A 20,278-nucleotide genomic window follows, 5' to 3' on the forward strand; every position below is an offset into this window, starting at 1 on the left:
TGTACTTTCTATTAATAATCTGTACTTTCTGTTCATAATCTGTACTTTCTGATCATAATCTGTACTTGTTAATAATCTGTCCTTTCTGTTAATAATCTGTCCTTTCTATTAATAATCTGTACTTGTTAATAATCTGTCCTTTCTGCTAATAATCTGCCCTTTCTATTAATAATCTGATCTTGTTAATAATCTGTCTTTTCTGTTAATAATCTGTCCTTTCTGTTAATAATCTGTCCTTTCCGTTAATAATCGGTACTTCTGATCATAATCTGTCCTTTCTGTTAATAATCTGTCGTTTCTATTAATAATCAGTAGTTTCTATTGATAAAATGTACTTTCTATTAATAATCTGTACTTTCTGCCAATAATCTGTACTTTCTGTTAATAATCTGTACTTACTGTTAATAATCTTTCCTTTCTGTTAATAATCGTTCCTTTCTCTTAAATATCTTTCCTTTCTGTTAACAGTCTGTCCTTTCTGTTAATAATGTGTGCTTTCTGATCATAATCTGTACTTAGTGTTAATAATCTGTCCTTTTGGTCAATAATCTGTGATTTCTGTTAACAGTCTGACCTTTCTGTTAATACTCTGTACATTCTGATCATAATTTGTACTTTCTGATCATAATCTGTCCTTTCTGTTAATAATCTGCTCTTTCTGTTAGTAATCTGTACTTCTATTAATAATCGGTACTTTCTGTTGATAAACTGTACTTTCTATTAATAATCTGTACTTTCTGTTAATAATCTGTACTTTATGTTAGTAATCCGCCCTTTCTGTTAACACATTAACCCCTGCTGATGAAAAGTGAGTTTACGTGGCAGGAGGTAGTAGCCTACTGCCGAGCTCTGTAGCATCATGGTCATCTATGATACACTAAAGTGGGTGGTATTATAGAAAGGTAGACAGATGTAGCTCTACAACGTTTCCAAATAATTTGGAAGTTCTAGCTGCACTACAAAATACAGAGGGAAAAACCTCATTTTTTGGACCTGATTTTTTTCTGCCCAAAATTCACCCGTGGTCGGAATCTGATTTTGTGTCCAGATTTTAGACTTTTTGGTCTCAGATCTAAGGCAGACCAGTATGAAATGCAAACAAACAGATGAACCTTTGCAAAAAGTAGGATAAGATGGGCATTTGGAATAAAGAGTGGTCTTGATATGAAAATAATGGGTCCGTTAAGCTAAAAAAAAAAAAAAGAACTCCAACTTTTCCCCATCTGCTCATGTGTGAGCCAAATAGCCAATGAAAAACGATGTTTCTAACACAACTAGGCATTAGTTATTTGAAAATCACCTGGAAGTTGATGTATTAGGATGTATTCAGAAATAGCTTTCAAAATGCATTTCCTCCTCGAATTTCAGGCTTTCTGTTAATAATCTGTACTTTCTGATCATAGTCTGTCCTTTCTGTTTATAATCTGTACTTTCTGTTAATCTGTCCATTCTCTAAAACAGAATAGTAATAGAATGGACAGATCAGCAGAAAGTACAGATTATTAACACATTAACCCCTGGAGGTTTTTGTCATTTTCGCCTGAAATTCGAGTAGGAAACGCATACTAATCTGTTCTTTCTGATCATAATCTGTACTTTCTGTTTATAATCTGTACTTTCTAATCATGGTCTGTCCTTTCGGATCATAATGCTTGCCTTGATTAGCATCATGATGTTGTATCCTAAAAAGTGTTACATATACTATAAAGTTAGCAGCATCATATAGCAACATTACTGAGATTATGAAGTGTTTAGTAATAAGATTATGTAATAAATGGAATCATGAACTTGTGTTCAGTAGACATGAAGTCTGTGAAATGCATTGAATAATATATGACCCTTGCTGCAAGCAGTTAATGGTGTACAATGTTATTCATGGTGTACAATGTTATTCATAGTGTACAGTGTTATTCATGGTGTACAATGTTATTCATGGTGTACAATGTTATTTATAGTGTACAATGTTATTCATAGTTTACAGTGTTATTCATGGTGTACAATGTTATTCATGGTGTACAATGATATTCATAGTGTACAATGTTATTCATGGTGTACAATGTTATTCATGGTGTACAATGTTATTCATGGTGTACAATGTTATTCAGACATTAATTCTTTTTTATGCTGGCTGGTATCTCTACTCGTCTACGCTTGCTTCATGGTGTTGCCATTATATATGTAAAAAGTACAATGAATACAAACTATTATCTCGCAGTGAAATGCATTATGGTAATCTAATAAAATGCAGTCATTTTTATTCATTTTTATAAGTCATATTTTACAGCTGCTATAGTTACTTATGAGCTGATAACTGATGTCCCCATTTTATTTGGAAATGAAGCCGTATACTGTCCACAGCTTAAATCAATCAAGCGCATTTGTACAGCCATCAATAAACTGTGATTGTTACATACAATTGGTGAGCAACAAAGAGGCATAATGACATACTTAACTTATTTACCATATGTTATGTCAAAAAGCATGGACAGTTTGATCCTAGTGTGTTTATTTAATTATTAACACCTCCATCAGCGGTTACAATATGGTCATGCTACTTAGCTTTTCCACACACACATCATGTGATCAATTGATATCTTTAACATACCACTAGAATTTGACCAGTCAGAGATTGATACATTGAGACACCTCCAGATTTGCTTAGGTGGATCTGTATTATCCAACTGACTGTATTTTCATATACGATTTTTTGAATGTTCTTTCTTTTGGACAGATTATTTCTAGATTATCAATACAAGTTTTAAAGTAATTTTACACTTTGGACCCCAGTTTTGATTTCCGGATCTGGAACGCAGATTTCTTGATTAACAGAGCAAATTAATGTTTAAGAATTCTGTTCCCATTGAATTATGTCCGGATAGCGAGGTTTCTGGATAAACGGGATAAATGGAGTCCGGATTAACAAGGCTCCTATATATATATATATATATATATATATATATATATATATATATATATATATATACACACACACACATGTATAATGTGTATACACACACATAAACACACACTTGATGCATAATTTGAACTTAATTTAATTTTATTTGTAGAAATTGTACGTTTAACACCATTAAAACATTAGTTTTGGGAGCTTGGCTATCTTTTTATGGTTCAGAAGCATAATACAATGACCGTGACATTTTTATTGGGTTGGGGAGCATGCTCAGAATTTTCTTTCTGACCAGGATATTCTCATATTGTCACAAGATAATTTTTTTACAGTTAAGGTGATAGAATAAGGTCTTTCTTTACTACAAACCAGAGCAAAAAGATGTTTTTTCAAGCTTTTGGATGGGGAGTATAAATATTTTATTGTTAAAAAATTCCATTCCCATTCCCCTCCAAGAAATAAATGATTGGATGCATTACAGTAGCTGTGTATGAAAGCTGAGAATGTGGAGAAAATTAACATTATTGTGTTGACAGCCACATGTGCTTGCCTATGTTAGAACTGAGAAACAAACCCAGTACTTTTGTGGTACAATGATAGTGTGTTACTGCTGTCAAGGTCCACATATTTGTATGATAATCTGTTGTTGAAAAGTCATAGGAGTAAAGGCAGTCCATTCAGTGCATTTTGCTGTAGAGTAACTTGAACAAAACCTTGCTGATTCATAGTTCAAAGGTTACAACATGAACAACTATTAGGCCACTTTGGCAAATCAAAATCATTAGCATTAACCTGCAGATGGCAGTTGTCTGTGACACATCAGATTGTGTTTCTAATCATGCCCATTCTGTCATTAGGAAGCTGACATGTACCAAATGAGTCATAACAAATCAATTTATGGAGTAAGTTGATTGATCAGAAAAACAGATTCTGCAGTAGCAGACAAATGATTTAGCTGTTGAAAACCCAATTATCTTCTGTTATGATTGTGTTTTCCTTAGTTATTGCATTCATATGGCTGATTATATGTAATATAAGCCATGCTAATTATTTGGTGGTTCATATCTATCGGTATTTTGATAACTCTAATTGAAACTAATAAATATAGTCATAGGTCACATATTAGTAAAAAAATATTCTCAATGACCATTATTCACTCACCTGTGTTAATTAGATCTTACTCTGCAGGGTAGTAGACCTTGATCATCAGAAACAATATTTATTAAAAAAGATATCCCTTCCACCAAAGACTGAAAGAAAAAAGAAATAAAAGAATAAAGAACAGTCCTAAACAATCGAAGCTTTGATGAACATTTTCATGAAACAACTACCTGAGAAAATCTTGGAATTTTAATGACGTGTTAAGGATTTTGATGTATGAGGTTTTCTGTTTTTTTATATATATTTATCGAATTTTAACATATCTGTGTTTTGTATCTTCTCTTGCTGTACTTGATTTTGCATTAATGTTCAGAAGGCTTTGTCTTCCAAAATATCTGTGCAATTTATTTTTAATTTTTTGAGAGACCTACCTTTTATTCATACTGCATACAACTGTTTGCACTAGAAGGTACTAGTACATGCTATAACTTATCAGTGCCAGAAGGTGCTGGTACATGCTATAACATATCATTGCCAGAGGGTGCTAGTACATGCTATAACATATCAGTGCCAGAAGGTGCTAGTACATGTTATAACATATCAGTGCCAGGTGCTAGTACATGCTATAACATATCAGTGCCAGAAGGTGCTAGTACATGCTATAACTTATCAGTGCCAGAAGGTGCTAGTACATGCTATAACATATCAGTGCCAGAAGGTGCTAGTACATGCTATAACATATCAGTGCCAGTGTGCTAGTACATACTATAACATATCAGTGCCAGAAGGTGCTGGTACATGCTATAACATATCAGTGCCAGAAGGTGCTAGTACATGCTGTAACATATCAGTGCCAGAAGGTTCTAGTACATGCTATAACATATCAGTGCCAGGTGCTAGTACATGCTATAACATATCAGTGCCAGAAGGTGCTAGTACATGCTGTAACTTATCAGTGCCAGAAGGTGCTGGTACATGCTATAACTTATCAGTGCCAGAAGGTGCTAGTACATGCTATAACATATCAGTGCCAGAAGGTGCTAGTACATGTTATAACATATCAGTGCCAGGTGCTATAACATATCAGTGCCAGAAGGTGCTAGTACATGCTATAACATATCAATACCAGAAGGTGCTAGTACATGCTATAACTTATCAGTGCCAGAAGGTGCTAGTACATGCTATAACATATCAGTGCCAGAAGGTGCTAGTACATGCTATAACATATCAGTGCCAGAAGGTGCTAGTACATGCTATAACATATCAGTGCCAGAAGGTGCTGGTACATGCTATAACATATCAGTGCCAGAAGGTGCTAGTACATGCTATAACTTATCAGTGCCAGAAGGTGCTGGTACATGCTATAACTTATCAGTGCCAGAAGGTGCTAGTACATGCTATAACATATCAGTGCCAGAAGGTGCTAGTACATGCTATAACATATCAGTGCCAGAAGGTGCTAGTACATGCTATAACATATCAGTGCCAGAAGGTGCTAGTACATGCTATAACATATCAGTGCCAGAAGGTGCTGGTACATGCTATAACTTATCAGTGCCAGAAGGTGCTAGTACATGCTATAACATATCAGTGCCAGAAGGTGCTAGTACATGTTATAACATATCAGTGCCAGGTGCTATAACATATCAGTGCCAGAAGGTGCTAGTACATGCTATAACATATCATTGTCAGATGCATCTGACCTAATTTAAGTCACTACAGTTTCAGTAAATTTAGCAAACTGAAACTAATTTTGTGAATTTGTTGCAGTTTACACTATAATCCAAGATCATAATTTAATGGGCACAAGATTTTCCAGGTAGTTTCCTTATTTCATGGATTTTTATTCTGAAGACTGTATGAAGAGTGTTCCCAGTTTAGTCCAGCATCATCAGAAATACTGCATTTAATGCAAAATACTTTGTATCAGGGGAATTTGTTCAACATTAAAACTTTGAAACATTGTCCATTTCACCACCTTACCCGCAATCACTGGCTGGCTCAAAATTTATTGTACATAAAATACAAATTATTGCAATAAATACAATTTAAATATATACAAATTATTACAATAAATACAATTTAAATGTATACAAATTATTACAATAAATACAATTTAAATGTATACAAATTATTACAATAAATACAATTTAAATTTATACAAATTTATGCAATAAATACAATTTAAATTTATACAAATTATTGCAATAAATACAATTTAAATTTATACAAATTATTACAATAAATACAATTTAAATGTATACAAATTATTGCAATAAATACAATTTAAATTTATACAAATGAGGTAAGTAATGAGCTTAATAAATTTTTTTTTTATTTTATTGCTGAAAAATGTAAGTAATAAATTTTGACCAAAGGACTTGTATATGGAGGTGCTTTTCACTTGGGAGATTATGAATTTTGTAGTCATGGAATTACAATTGACATGACTTTTGCAAACACAGACATGATTTTCATGGAATAGGACTCCATGAGTTGATATAAGTGAATGGTAAGCAGAAACATATCTTTGCATCTACCTCGGTCCTCAGAATTGCCAAATACTTAGAGACCTATATCTTTGAGTACTGGCAATTTGTAGGTAATTGTAACTGTTTAACCTGGCACAAATTTCACACAATTCTTGCATTTTAGGGTCTGTAACTGTTGTTTGGTCCAAGGCAGAAAAGTGGACAATGGTTTAATAAAAAAATGTTATCAGGAGTAAAATGAGACATTGACTATGCATCTTCTTGGACAGGAAGAGCAGCCAGAGGTCAAAGGTCAAGTGTGGAACAGGCTGTTTCAAAGTTACTTTGTCGTTTTTAGTATATGATGGACAGGATTCGGTGTCAGAATGGGTCATAGCAGTAATCAGCAACTTGGTATAATTATCTTTACTTCAGGTGATTTTTTTATCAACGTTAACCTTGTGTCAGCCTCATGTGTAATTGCCTGTTCCCTCATCCTAAGCATTCTTGTAGTCTGATATAAATAGCAACAATTTTCAGGCAATGGTCAGTGGTAAAAATAAAACTGGAATTTTCAGTGAAATATTACTTTGGCCTTGGCACTTTGCCATACTCATATTATCATAATATATACATTACAGGTTAATATTTCAACAACATAAAAAAGTGGCACCATCATGATACAAATTCAGGCTCATTGTAATACCATCCTTCGGTCAATAAAAGGCTCTCGACAAGTTTCCTAATGTTATCTATATCACGAGTACTCACATACATAAAAAGGAAAGGGAAGAAACCTTGGTTGTCATAGATATCAAGTAAAAATTCAGTAATTTAAGGATGTGTGTTCTGACGTGCAGAGTTCTCAAACATGTAAACTGTACTAGAATCATGTATTAACAATGCACATACAAAACAGTGGCCTAATACTGTTTTATACATGCAGTTCATATAAAGAAATTGTCAGGCCTGGTGCATGTTAGTAAATTTAGTCTAAGAAATGGTATTTGTAGCTGGATGCAAGTTGGAAAGTTGCTAATGATATCTTGGTAATAACAAAGAATACCTGATTAAACACGGTCAGTGTATGCCTTTTTTAAGACGCCGTGAGTGGTATCTGCTACAGTTTGCCATGTTGTTCAGGAGGAGTGGACATGTTCTGTGTCTCTGTATTAAAATGCTTTCATTGCACAATACAGAATGGAAAAATACAAAGATAAAAAAATAATATGGAGTAGCAAAACCAAAGTTTTGGAAATTGCACATATGACTTATGATTTTCAGATTAATGGCATTTCTGTTATTTCTTGGTTTTTGTTTTTGTTAAAGTAAAAAAAATACTACTTTCATTCTAGGAAAATATTTTATTTTAAAAACCCACATAAATTTCTATAATATTTAGAGCTACTAAATAAATTACTGAAATCTTCTGTACATCAGAATTAGTTTCCTGATTTATCAGGCATAAGTAAGCAAGTTATGAGCTTTTAAACATTTATTTAATTAGTGTTTTGTAATGCTCCAGTGTAATATTACAATGTTACTTCACGGCGTGTAACCCCACTTTATTTATGTTGTATAGGGTCCCAGGGGTTCAAAAACCCTCAGTCTGAGAAATAGTAATAACCCTGATCCATTAGCATGATTACTCACTGATTTCAATAAATAATAAACAATGCATATTAGTTGGGATTATAAAATCAATATCCATGCCATGTTCAGTATACAAATTTGATAATTAGATATATTTCAAATTTAGTATTAGTCTTATTTAAATCTGGAATCAGCAAAACATTGGTGTTATTGTTTCAGTAGAATTCCAGGTTGTAAAAATTAAGAAGATAACAAGAAAAACAAGACTTGGGAAATGGGTACAAGCTGCAAAAATGAAAACTTGAATTGGTAAATGCAAGTTAGTGATTCCTGACTTGCAAAATATTTCATTGTATATGTTTTATATTTTATTTTCTTTCATGTATCTTTAATTCATTTTCCTAATTTCTTTTTTCAGTGGGATCATCCATTTTCACAATGAGACCTACATTATCCAGCCTCTAGTGGGAGGTGATATGGGGGTAAGGGAATCAGTACTAGTATTTTTCCCAATTTTGTCTTTATGGCTCTCTTTATTTGCATTTTATTTTATTTTTGTTTGTGGAGAAACAAGACAATGCAGTAACATTTCTGATGCCAGCAGTGGTGACCTGATCATAACAGTTCTGTTAAGGTATTGGGATAGATGAAAATAGAGATATGACAGTTATTTCTATGGCACACTTGTTAATACCTATGACCTTAGGGTCAAGGTCACATACATGAAAATATATGTTGGTTTTGTTTAAATTGTTAATTTGCGAATAGTTATTAACTCATTTATACAGTCTGCTTTTGCTTGGAATGAATAATTATGAAGTAAAAACAACCCATAATGTGACACAGGCATTTGCCCTTTTGACATTGGGATCATCACATTAATAGCACATTGTTTGCAGGTTTTTAGTGCTTGAGTTTTTCATTTGCTTATTATTTCTTCAACCTCTTGATGGGCCTATTGTTACATATTATAGTGACTTCTTTTTAGGAGACAGCCTGTCATCAGAGACTTTTTTTCTTAGCAGAATCAAGAGGTGGTCTGTAAAAATATATTTAACTGTATAACTGTACTACTACAGCTTTTGTTGGATCAGTATGCATATTCATATTGGTATTGATATGCTTACCACAATTAAATCATAACAAATTCCCTGCCAAGTTATCATTGTCAGGTTCCCGTATTTTATATGTTAACTTTGCCAGTGAATACAGTGAATTTTACTTTATTCTTACAAAACATTGCATGGCGGTTTTCATTCATTTTAAGAAAAGTCATGAAAATTATGATGTCCATTACCAATACATTGCCAGTCTTGATAAAATAGCTTATTGAATGTTTCCAGTCTTGGTGCTGCATGTGATTTCAAGTAAACAGTGTGGGCTGTCATGTAAATTAATGCAAGGTTCTGTGGGCTGTCATGTAAATTAATGCAAGGTTGTGTGGGCTGTCATGTAAATTAATGCAAGGTTGTGTGGACTCTCATGTAAATTAATGCAAGGTTGTCTGGACTCTCATGTAAATTAATGCAAGGTTGTCTGGACTCTCATGTAAATTAATGCAAGGTTGTCTGGACTCTCATGTAAATTAATGCAAGGTTGTCTGGACTCTCATGTAAATTAATGCAAGGTTGTGTGGGCTGTCATGTAAATTAATGCAAGGTTGTCTGGACTCTCGTGTAAATTAATGCAAGGTTGTGTGGGCTGTCATGTAAATTAATGCAAGGTTGTCTGGACTCTCATGTAAATTAATGCAAGGTTGTGTTGACTGTTATGTAAATTAATGCAAGGTTGTGTGGGCTGTCATGTAAATTAATGCAAGGTTGTGTGGACTGTCATGTAAATTAATGCAAGGTTGTGTCGACTCTCATGTAAATTAATGCAAGGTTGTGTGGACTCTCATGTAAATTAATGCAAGGTTGTGTGGACTGTCATGTAAATTAATGCAAGGTTGTGTGGACTATCATGTTCATTATGCAAGACAGATTTGGTTCCTCACCATTTGCATTTGGTTGCATGTTTTAAATACAGTTTGACATTTTTCATTTGCTGTAGATCACATTTTGTGCAATATATATGTGTCACAGAATTTATTTTAGGACATGCAGTTGTGGAATTTGCAGTATTTTCTGAAAGTCATGGAAAAAACTCAACCAAATTTGGACATTCTTTTTTCATGCCCTACCCTTATTCTTAGTTAAATTCAACATTTATTCAGAAAATTCCCCCTTTTTTTTCAAACGGAAGAAGAAATTTATGCCTAACCATCCAAACTTAATTTTCAGTTTTGTAGACCCAAGTTTTAATGACAGTATTAAATGTGTGCATATAATTTTTAAAAGTAAAGATTTGTATATATAAAAAAATTACATAGTGTCATTAATTAAGAACTTCAGCCAGAACCAGCACAAATTGTTTGTGACATTTTTTGTGAAACACAAGCCTAATAATCATTATTCATCCTCCTTTTCTCTTTCTTCCAGTCTTCTATCATTATTTCAGTGCAAATGATGAAGTTGTTTCATGGTTCATTTAAGTGAAAAATTAAGCTACGTCTTCACTTTGAATTTTTAAAAACAGCATACTGTCTGTATCCAAATTATAAGCATTGCATCTTTTTGTCTTTGTTTTTTATGTAGGAAAAATCCAGGAATTGTTTATTGTTTATCTACCAAACATTAAAAGTGGGAAAAAATTGGGTTAAAAAAGTCAGTGAAGGTGGGATGATTTTTCATAATTAATAGTGTACACATTTCAACCAGTGTTTACCCTTTTTCTTAAAAGCATAATTTTTTTTCTGGATTCAGCACCACATTAAACAGAAACAATGAAATAAGCAGGAAACATCAGACGTTGTTTGATTTGCCATCTTCCACCTTGTGTCTGTTTTATGTCTACAGTAACGGTCTCATGAAGAGTCCATGTTTAAAAAAACAAGTACCTTGAAAAAATATTGGGAGGGTTGATCAGTGGGTGTAAATCAAAACCAAATTCTGTTTTGTTTTTTAAATGGCAGTTTATCAGTGAAAATCGGTAAAAAACACACAAATGCAGAACACTACACATGAGCCAAATCAACTGAAAACAACTTAGACTTTGATCCGCTATCACATAATGTTCCTGTAGATCAGTGCTTGTACTGTTTATTCTAGTGATTACTCATCACAAACTACATAGTCCCAGATCTGCCAGTGCTTTGTGTGAGGGTAGATTTGGGTGTGTGCAGTTTGGATGTTGACTTAACTTAAAAGTGAGCTAAATTAGTAAAGGACATTATTGGTTGAAAATAGGTAATTGAAAGAAATAACAAACTTAAAACCTTTTTTATAATAATTTTTTTTATACTTAAATGCAGTTAATTTGATTTTGATAATTGATGAATGACCAAGTTCCTGCTGGCTACTAACAGCTGACAGTCAGTAATTGTTTAGTTGTTATTCAACAGGCTGCTTACCAGTCTCATAATGAATCATAAGGTCCCCCTGGATACTAACAGCTGTCAGTCAGTAATGTTTCTTTTTGTAATTAAGTAGACTGCTTACTAGTTTCATAATGAGTCACCAGGTTCCTGCTGGCTACTAACAGCTGTCAGTCAGAAATTGTTTAGTTGTTATTCAATAGGCCACTTAGTAGTTTCATCATGAGTCACCAAGTTCCTGCTGGCTACTAACAGCTGTCAGTCAGTAATTGTTTAGTTGTTATTCAATAGGCCACTTAGCAGTTTCATCATGAGTCACCAAGTTCCTGCTGGCTACTTATAGCTGTCAGTCAGTAATTGTTTAGTTGTTATTCAGTAGGCTGCTTAGCAGTTTCATAATGAGTCACCAAGTTCCTGCTGGCTACTTATAGCTGTCAGTCAGTAATTGTTTTGTTGTTGTTCATTAGACTGCTTACCAGTTTCATAATGAGTCACCTATTTACTATCCTGCTTACAGGTCTCATAATGAGTCACCAAATTCCTGCTGGCTACTAGCGGCTGTCAGTCAGTAATTGTTAGTTGTTATTCAGTAGGTTGCTTACAAGTCTCACAATGATTCACCAAGGTTGTACTGCCTTCTGACAGCTGTCAGTCAGTAGTTGTTAATTTTTAACTAAACCACTTTCCAGTCTCAATGTACCGCTCTGGTGGCCTAATGGTTTGAGCATCCACCTTGGATGAAGAAGGTTGCAGGTTGGAACCCTTACTGAGTCATAACACATACTTATAAAAATGGTACTAACAGCTGCTTTGCTTGGTGCTCAGCATTAAGAGGTTAGTGTTAGGACTGGTCAGCCTGTTGTCAGGATAATGTGACTGGGTGGGACATCATGCTACATGTCTGTGGCATGATGCCCCAGTGATAGACATCACTATAAACTGCCACACTGCAGACATTGTTGCAATATGACTGAAAAATTGTTAAAGCTACATTAAAAAATCTAAATCACACACACACACACACACACACATACACCAGTATCAAATCCAGTTTGTGTGTACAGCTTTACAAACAAAGCTTTTAGTGTTAAGTTTTTAAAAGAGAAACATGTATAGAAAATGCTATGTTAATCCATAAGTGTGCTTACCTGGCTTACATGTTTCATTAATCCCATGGGACAGGAAGCAAATCTCTTTGGTAACAATCTTTTTTAAGTAATTTGCATTAATTGCTTTACTCTGCATTTTTCTTACTGAATGGAAAAGTCTAAATACATGTAATTTGAAATTTCAAGGTAGGAAAAAAGCTGGGTTATAGAAGTATTATAGAAGTGCATTTATAATTTTGCTGACTCTTATCCAACTTAAATAGAACCATTTTCTATTGTAATTTAAGTTTCTCATTTTTCCCATTTTTTAAATAATATTTTGTTACTTCAAGGAGTACAGGTAGTTTACAGTTATGAAGTGTGCAAGTAGTCCAGTTATTCTGCAAGAAAATTAAGACATACCACCTGTAATTGTGTACAAATTGGGTCAAGATAGACCCTGATCTGTCATTGCATAAATGGCCAGCAGATCAGAATCTGTGTTGCTTTGTTTTATTGATTAGTTCTAACAAAATACAGAACCAGATCTGTCAGTCCATTGTTAGACATCAGATCTGGGTCTATTCAGTTTGCGGTTGGTGCTGACCTGTCACCAATTATGTATGATACTAGTATGGAAATGTGTAAGGTGTTTTTATCTTTTGATCAGAGTACACAATTGCTCATTTTCTGAAAGTCATTACCCTTAAAAGCCAAAGATCATCAGTGTTTTTGCTCTCTCATCACATAGTGGGCTTAAATCAGACAACCATTAAATATTTATAAAAGCAATTATCTAAGATTTATCTAATGTAATATGTATCCCAGTGATGGTTTGCAGGTTAGCTCCCTGTAAGATTTAGTATACCATATATATGCACTTAAAAGTCTAGTATAATTGAAAACTGGACAAACTCAGAGCAACTGTCGCATAATGTGTCAGCAGATCTGGGTCACTGGAATTTGTTTGAACAAACAACATATACTGTGATTTGATAGATCAGTATGTGATGGCAGATCAGGGTCTATGTGGTTTTGAGATTGATTTAAATGCTGGCATATATGGCAAACAGTAATTTTCTTGTGAGCTAAGGGAGCCTTGGTAAAATGTTTTTATGTACTTGGGGTTGGTTCCATAATGGCTAGAGAGTAAAGAAAATAAAAAATCAAATAAAGTTTGTAAAAGATGAGGAATGGGTTTAGCTAATACCAAGCATGGCTTTGTATTTGTTATACTCATTGTAGCATATTTACATTCCACAGAACAGCTGAAGTCAAAACACATTTTTAGCATATAGTAAGTCTCAGTCCTTCAATAAATGCATCTTTCCAAGTAAATAAAGTACCATTAGTGTTACAACTATGGCCATGGATACGTTTTAAAATTCATTTTGGATACTGATCTTGGCAGTAATTCAAAATGTATAGCCTTTAGAAGGGTTCCTAAGTTACCTTTTATGTCTAGACTGATAGAAAGTAGACATTTTATGGGTTCAGTTTTAAGTAGCATAAATTTTATCCTAGCAGATTGCTGTAATCTAGATTCAAGTCAAGGCTCAGGTTGTTAAAATTCAGGCATGAATGTTTCATTATGTTTTGACAATGAATGCAAACAACACTGAACATACACAACTGCTATGTAGTAAGAGGAGGTCTTTTTCAAAATTTAATTTTAGTTTTAATTTTAATTCAGTATTAAAGAGAGAGAGAAAAAGAAAAGAAACATATTACAAATTGTTAAAAATGAACAAGACAGGTACCCTGAGTTTATCATGGAAGAAATACTGTGTCTTATTTTACGCCAGCTACTTAATGTGGATGTTTGGTACTGAATGTATACCTCAATGAATTTATTGGATTTTGCATCTACTGTGATGAATTTATTGGATTTTGCATCTACTGTGATGAATTTATTGGATTTGGCATTGCATTGGCTCTAAAAGCAGAAAGGAAGGCTCAGTTACTTCAAAGATCTTGTGGGGAAAGATATGCAATTAGGGTTATATTTCAACCGTTTCTGAATAATTTGAGTACACCAGATACCAAGAGGGGAATTTTCTGTCTTTGAGGATCATACTTATATATGATAAATGTGTGCATTAAATGGTAGCTGTAAATTGTATAGTAGACAGTAAGTCTGGACAGTAAATTTTATGAAGTTACACTAGATGTTTGGCTACAGCTGCAGTCAAGAATGTAACCTTTAACCTTTGAAGGATCCACTGTCAAAATAAAGCGACATAACTTTTGATATGTATACATTTTTCAAACTCTTTAGATAAAGAGAAACCGGTCCAGTAACAAAATTAAAAAAATGGCAAAGCTGGCCTTTTGCTATTATCCTCCCACTTTTAGAGTTATACCAACCATCCTCCACACAAAACAGGAATGGTACTATAATTCATATATTCTAAAGAACCTGAACTGAAGCAAAAAGGGACATTAAGGTACAGAATAATTTAATGTCAAAATTCGTCTTACATCACAGACTCAGTTCCGTAAAAATTTCTGAGTTTTTATTATAACTTGTCCTTGTGACATAATTATAAAACACCTGATAATGGGCTTTTTATTTTTGCATGAATTTTTTTTTATTGAACAAAAGATGTACCACATGATACAGATGAGATCTGTTTTGATCAATTTCAACATTATCATTGAAAAATATCCCAATGATGGTTTGATTGTTTAATTACAGAGAATGCAGTAAATAAATCTTATTTATGCCAAGATGCTGTACTGATTAATATGTTGACATTTTTGGCATTGATTGTGAAATACATTGGATGGCTATCCTGATAAATGATCATTAATTTAAAACATTGAATTTGGCATACATTTTTCACCTTTTTTTCCCCCTAGTTTTAAGATGTCTCATTAACACACATTATGATTTTAATTTATAATGTCATCTCCACAGATCTCTACTATAATGTACAGAATGATTTTAATATTCACTTTTGATATGTCGGCTTTATCAATCTCAGAGTCATTGAAAGAAATAATTAACTGTAGTATCACTTCCTGTAAATTCCTGGAGTCATTGAAGTTAGCAGAAGTATTCGCAATTTATATGGGAAATGAAAAGAATGACCCATCCAACAATATACCCATATCTGTTCTATCTGCACTTTCACAAATTATCGAAAAACTTGTCAGCAAGCATATGTTCAGATATCTTGACAAGTACCAACTCCTCCCTAAATCACAATCAGGTTTTTGACAGAATCATTCCTGTCAAAACTTATCAACCATTGGCTACTAGCAGTAGAATCAGGCACACCTTCTGGCACAATCCTCATTGAATTTAATAAATCATTTAATTTGGCTTACCATCCCCCCTATGTAACGATCATGAATAATTCATGAATTAACTATTCATGAATGTGCATTAACTGAAAATGGTCAGTTCATGAAATTATGAATTCATGAACTGTTCATGAACCAACACATCACAAACTGTTCTTGAACACTTCATGAAATATTCATGAACTTAATTCAAGAACAGTTCATAAAAGATCACAAATTGAGTCATCATCATTCGTAAACAAGTGCATGAACATATTCATGAACTATGATTAACAAAGTTTCTCATGAATGATTCATGACTTCATGAACAATTCCTATAAAAAAATTTGATTATCTGACAAACAAATACCTATTTCTTCCAGAATCATAAAATAACCTTAGATGTGGGTGTTTTAAAATAGTATAAAATGCAACATATTATCTTAAAAACGGTATCTAATTTCAGATCAGTTTCTAATATGAAACAAAGAACATGTAAACTGACAAGCGATATTTTTTTGTTTTACTCATAGCAACACTGTTTGTATGTTTTTTTTAACGTAATTTTTTGTACATAATTTTTCTTTGAAAATTTTTCAAGAGATATTGTGGCAGGTGTGTGCAATCAAGCATATTTCATCGTCATGGGGCTGTCTTTCCACTGGGGTTTCTCCTGACTTGAATAATCTTTTTCCCAGAGACTGACCTGTCAAATAACTCTTTTTTGAAGATGTTCAGGGCCTATCATTTAATAAAATCCTGTCCATTGTCACTACTGAATGTCTCCATCTGCAACTTAAGCTGTTCCATCCGATTATCTTTAACATTGCTGCAGCAGTAACAATTTAATGTCTCTTCCATCTTGGCCATAGGATCCTCCAGTTTTTAAATTTTCCTCCTTAACCTACAAACTTCATCCTCTAATAATTTTACTTTTCTGCTGTCTGATCTGAAAGAAAGATAAAATTAGTTAATTACAGATAACCTCTGATCAACATTGTCTTCAGCTTTTAGCACATTGTTATTGTACCCCACTTTATTTACTGGAATAATTATGATCAACTCAAAATGATTTAATCCCTTACACTTAATACACAACTTACTGAAGATTTATAGTATTTGGAGAATTTTGTCACTAGTTGTATTTTAACTGAAGCTGAGTAGCCTAGGTATAGTCACAGGAGTCGGATGTTTTAATGACAACATTTTTTGACAACATTGTTACACTAAATAATCTTATCTGTATATCTATCTATCTATCTATCTATCTACATATATATATATATATATATATATATATATATATATATATATATATATATATATATAGTACAGGTAACAGTTATTTAGTGCTTTCTAAAATGTTGCCATTTTCTTTTGATAAAACGTCAGACTTGTGTTGTATAGGCCCTTAGTATGTCACTAATGCATCCACTCCGACTCCACATGTTGCATATAGCTGCTTCTGGATTCATCACGTTATTTGCACCTGTATTGTGTACAATTTGACACATAAACTATTTTAGTTTGTTTTGTTTTAAATTAACAAAATTACATCAGATCATAGAAATAGTGATGTCATGAAAAAGAAAAGATATCAAACATCTCAATTCCTTCATAGATGTAGTAGTGTGTCTGGTATTGAGATCAAAAGGAAGGGGGGGGGTATGATAATGTTTAGTGATTTTCAAAAATTCGAAGAGTCAGTTTAAATTAGGTCTGAACAAAATCATGTATCATCAGTTTGGTAAAACCTAATTTGATGACATATGAACACCAATAAAATATCCATATAACTTCCACTGAAATAATCACGAATGACCAAGACAAAAATATTGCAGTTTTGATGATCCTGGCTGGGTACACTTTTCCGCTTAAATTTGCTCTCACCAAATCATTTCTTTCATATTCTTCACAATCACTTCTCTGCACTTCTACTTACTTAAAAAAAAATGATATTGAAAATATTCTCATCTGTCCATTCCACGTGATTCCACGATTTTTGTTCAAGGTTTTTACTTGTTGCAGAACCATTTGTGTGCTCTTTTGTTTGTGGGGAAAAGGAGGCTCAGCTGCTAAAATTTCATGGTTATATTAACCAATCATATCACGTCTTCTTTCACAGTCATCCAATCAGGATGATCATTGTTTACATATTTCGGTTTCTATGGCAACTTGGCAACCAGTGACTAAGTCAATAGAACATGCAGTTTATGACAATAATGGACAAAAACATTAGAACAAAGTCATTGAAAGCTTTTTAAAGTAAATACATTTTGTTCATGCTGGCCAGAAACTATTTTCCCATATTAATGTGTCATCAGCAAAGAGCATCTCCCTGATAAGCACCAACCGCGTTTTGGTCATCGAGCGCACAACCAAGGCCAGGAGGGTGTTTTTGACGGTGAAGCCAACTCTATGCTGGCAGGGCTCATCAGATTCTTGACCCTCCCAAATGTCAGGATCCCCCTCTTGTCGTTGCTGGTGGGGTCCAAAGGAATGCTGAGGATGACATTAGGCACCAGTTCGGATGCAGGAGCTGCTGGAAGGAAGTTGTAGTTGACACCCAGCTGCCTTAGGGGCTCCACTCTGTATATTTTGTCTGGATTTACTCCCATAACCTTTCCTTCACCCGAAGATATCCCCAAGGCAGCGAAGCTTTGAAATCAGTTTCCTTCTAGACAAACTGCCTGAGAAGGCTAACGAGCTCCATCTGCCCGGGTTTGGAGTCTAGAGTTTTCCTTCTCTTAGACAGGCTGCTTACTAAGGCTAACGAGCCTAGTCTGCCCACCCAGTTATACCGCCGGACACTTGGTCGCATCACACAGCAGACTCTGTGGACACAATAGTGTAGGAGAGGCCATATGCAAGTAACCTCCTGCCCAGCAGAGCCAGACAGTGGTCCCTCGTGATCACTACACCTGGAAAGGAGAGGCTGTGAGAGACGCTTCACTTTCCTTTGGTGAGTGGGACGTCAGGCCCAGACCTCGCACACCTCCTAACATGTGTCATATATACGTGCCCATAACCCATTAATTACATCTATCATCTGTATATGTCCAGAACCCATTAACTGCCATTTGTCATGTGTATATGCCCATAACCTACTAAATATCCTCAGTTATGTGTATACTGCCCATAACCCAATAACTCCCTTCTGTTGTCTGTATGTTCTTATGACCTATCAACTCCCCTCTGTCACATGTATGTGCCCATAACCCATTAACCACCTTCTGTCTTGTGTATGTGCCCATAACCCATTAACTACCTTCTATCTTGTGTATGTGCCCATAACCCATTAACTACCTTGTCTTGTTTATGTGCACATAACCCATTAACTACCTTCTGTCCTGTGTATGTGCCCATAACCCATTAGCTACCTTCTGTCTTGTGTATGTGCCCATAACCCAATAACTACCTTCTGTCTTGTGTATGTGCCCATAACCCAAGCTTAAATAAATAAATTCCTTTGTATGAGGGCCTCAAGGTAGATTAGTTTTTAGCTAATTGTGTTACCCTCTTTAAATAAGGTCATTATTATTATTATTATTACTACATTCTGTCTTGTTTATGTGCACATAACCCATTAACTATCCTCTGTTGTGTGCTGTTGTGATGGCAATTAATTACAACACCCTCACCATGGACACAATAAAAACTTGAGAATATCTTTAACATTTCACTGGAAAATTTAACAAGCTGAATTCTGTTTATGTGCAGTCAATTAAAGATAGATCTCAGATGCCTCTTGCTGATGTCAGATGGCATGAGCACCAGCTTTGGTGGCGCTATACAGTTTCGCATTTTGCATAGGATTAGGATTTTAAAGAAAAAGAATTTCCCCGGCTTTCCTCACTGGTTATACTGGCTATTTAAAAAAGACCTTGTATATCTTAGGTATAATGCAAAGAACCTTTAATTCCCTTTATTTTGGTGTATGATTGATGGGTGTAATATTGGTTTTAGAGTATACAGCTTGGCCTTACTTCAGATGTGCACCTTTCAAAAAAGTGCTAGCTGTACTTGGTCATTTTCACTTCCTGAACTTCAGAGGTAAATTGTATAAAAAAGAGCTGATAACTTTTTTTACATTTTATATATTTGGTAATTCATTCATTGCACTTTCAGAAGCTGGTATTGTCTAGTCTGGCAAAATTCATTTTCCCTATTTTAATAGCTGCTATGTATAATGTACTTTAGACTAATTCAGGCTGATTTTTTAACACAAGGGAGCAGTCATTTTAGTTAACAGTGTGCTTAAATCATGTAAAATTTTCAAAAGTACAATATCCAAAAGAAATATCATCCACATTACATTAATGTAGCATAGAGGTATGCCAACATTCTCTCCATTGTGCATGTTTTAAATGCGAACTACTTCACCTTACATATGTCACTCTGTCAAAAGTACATA

The 20,278-nt window shown here is 34.0% G+C and overlaps 1 protein-coding gene across 1 annotated transcript in view; it reads left to right on the forward strand.

Moving 5' to 3' along the window:
- The window catches only part of LOC149776147 (disintegrin and metalloproteinase domain-containing protein unc-71-like), a 290,286-nt gene that overhangs the window by 175,129 nt on the left and 94,879 nt on the right, over positions 1–20,278 (forward strand). Inside the window, exon 6 of the mRNA XM_089942442.1 lies at positions 8,492–8,555. Within this exon, the coding sequence (XP_089798568.1) occupies positions 8,492–8,555 (64 nt within the window). The remainder of the gene's footprint in view (positions 1–8,491; positions 8,556–20,278) is intronic.

This window comes from Sinohyriopsis cumingii, chromosome 18 (genome assembly GCF_028554795.1).
Source record: "Sinohyriopsis cumingii isolate HCF-2022 chromosome 18, ASM2855479v2, whole genome shotgun sequence".
In the NCBI taxonomy this organism is placed as follows: domain Eukaryota; kingdom Metazoa; phylum Mollusca; class Bivalvia; order Unionida; family Unionidae; genus Sinohyriopsis; species Sinohyriopsis cumingii.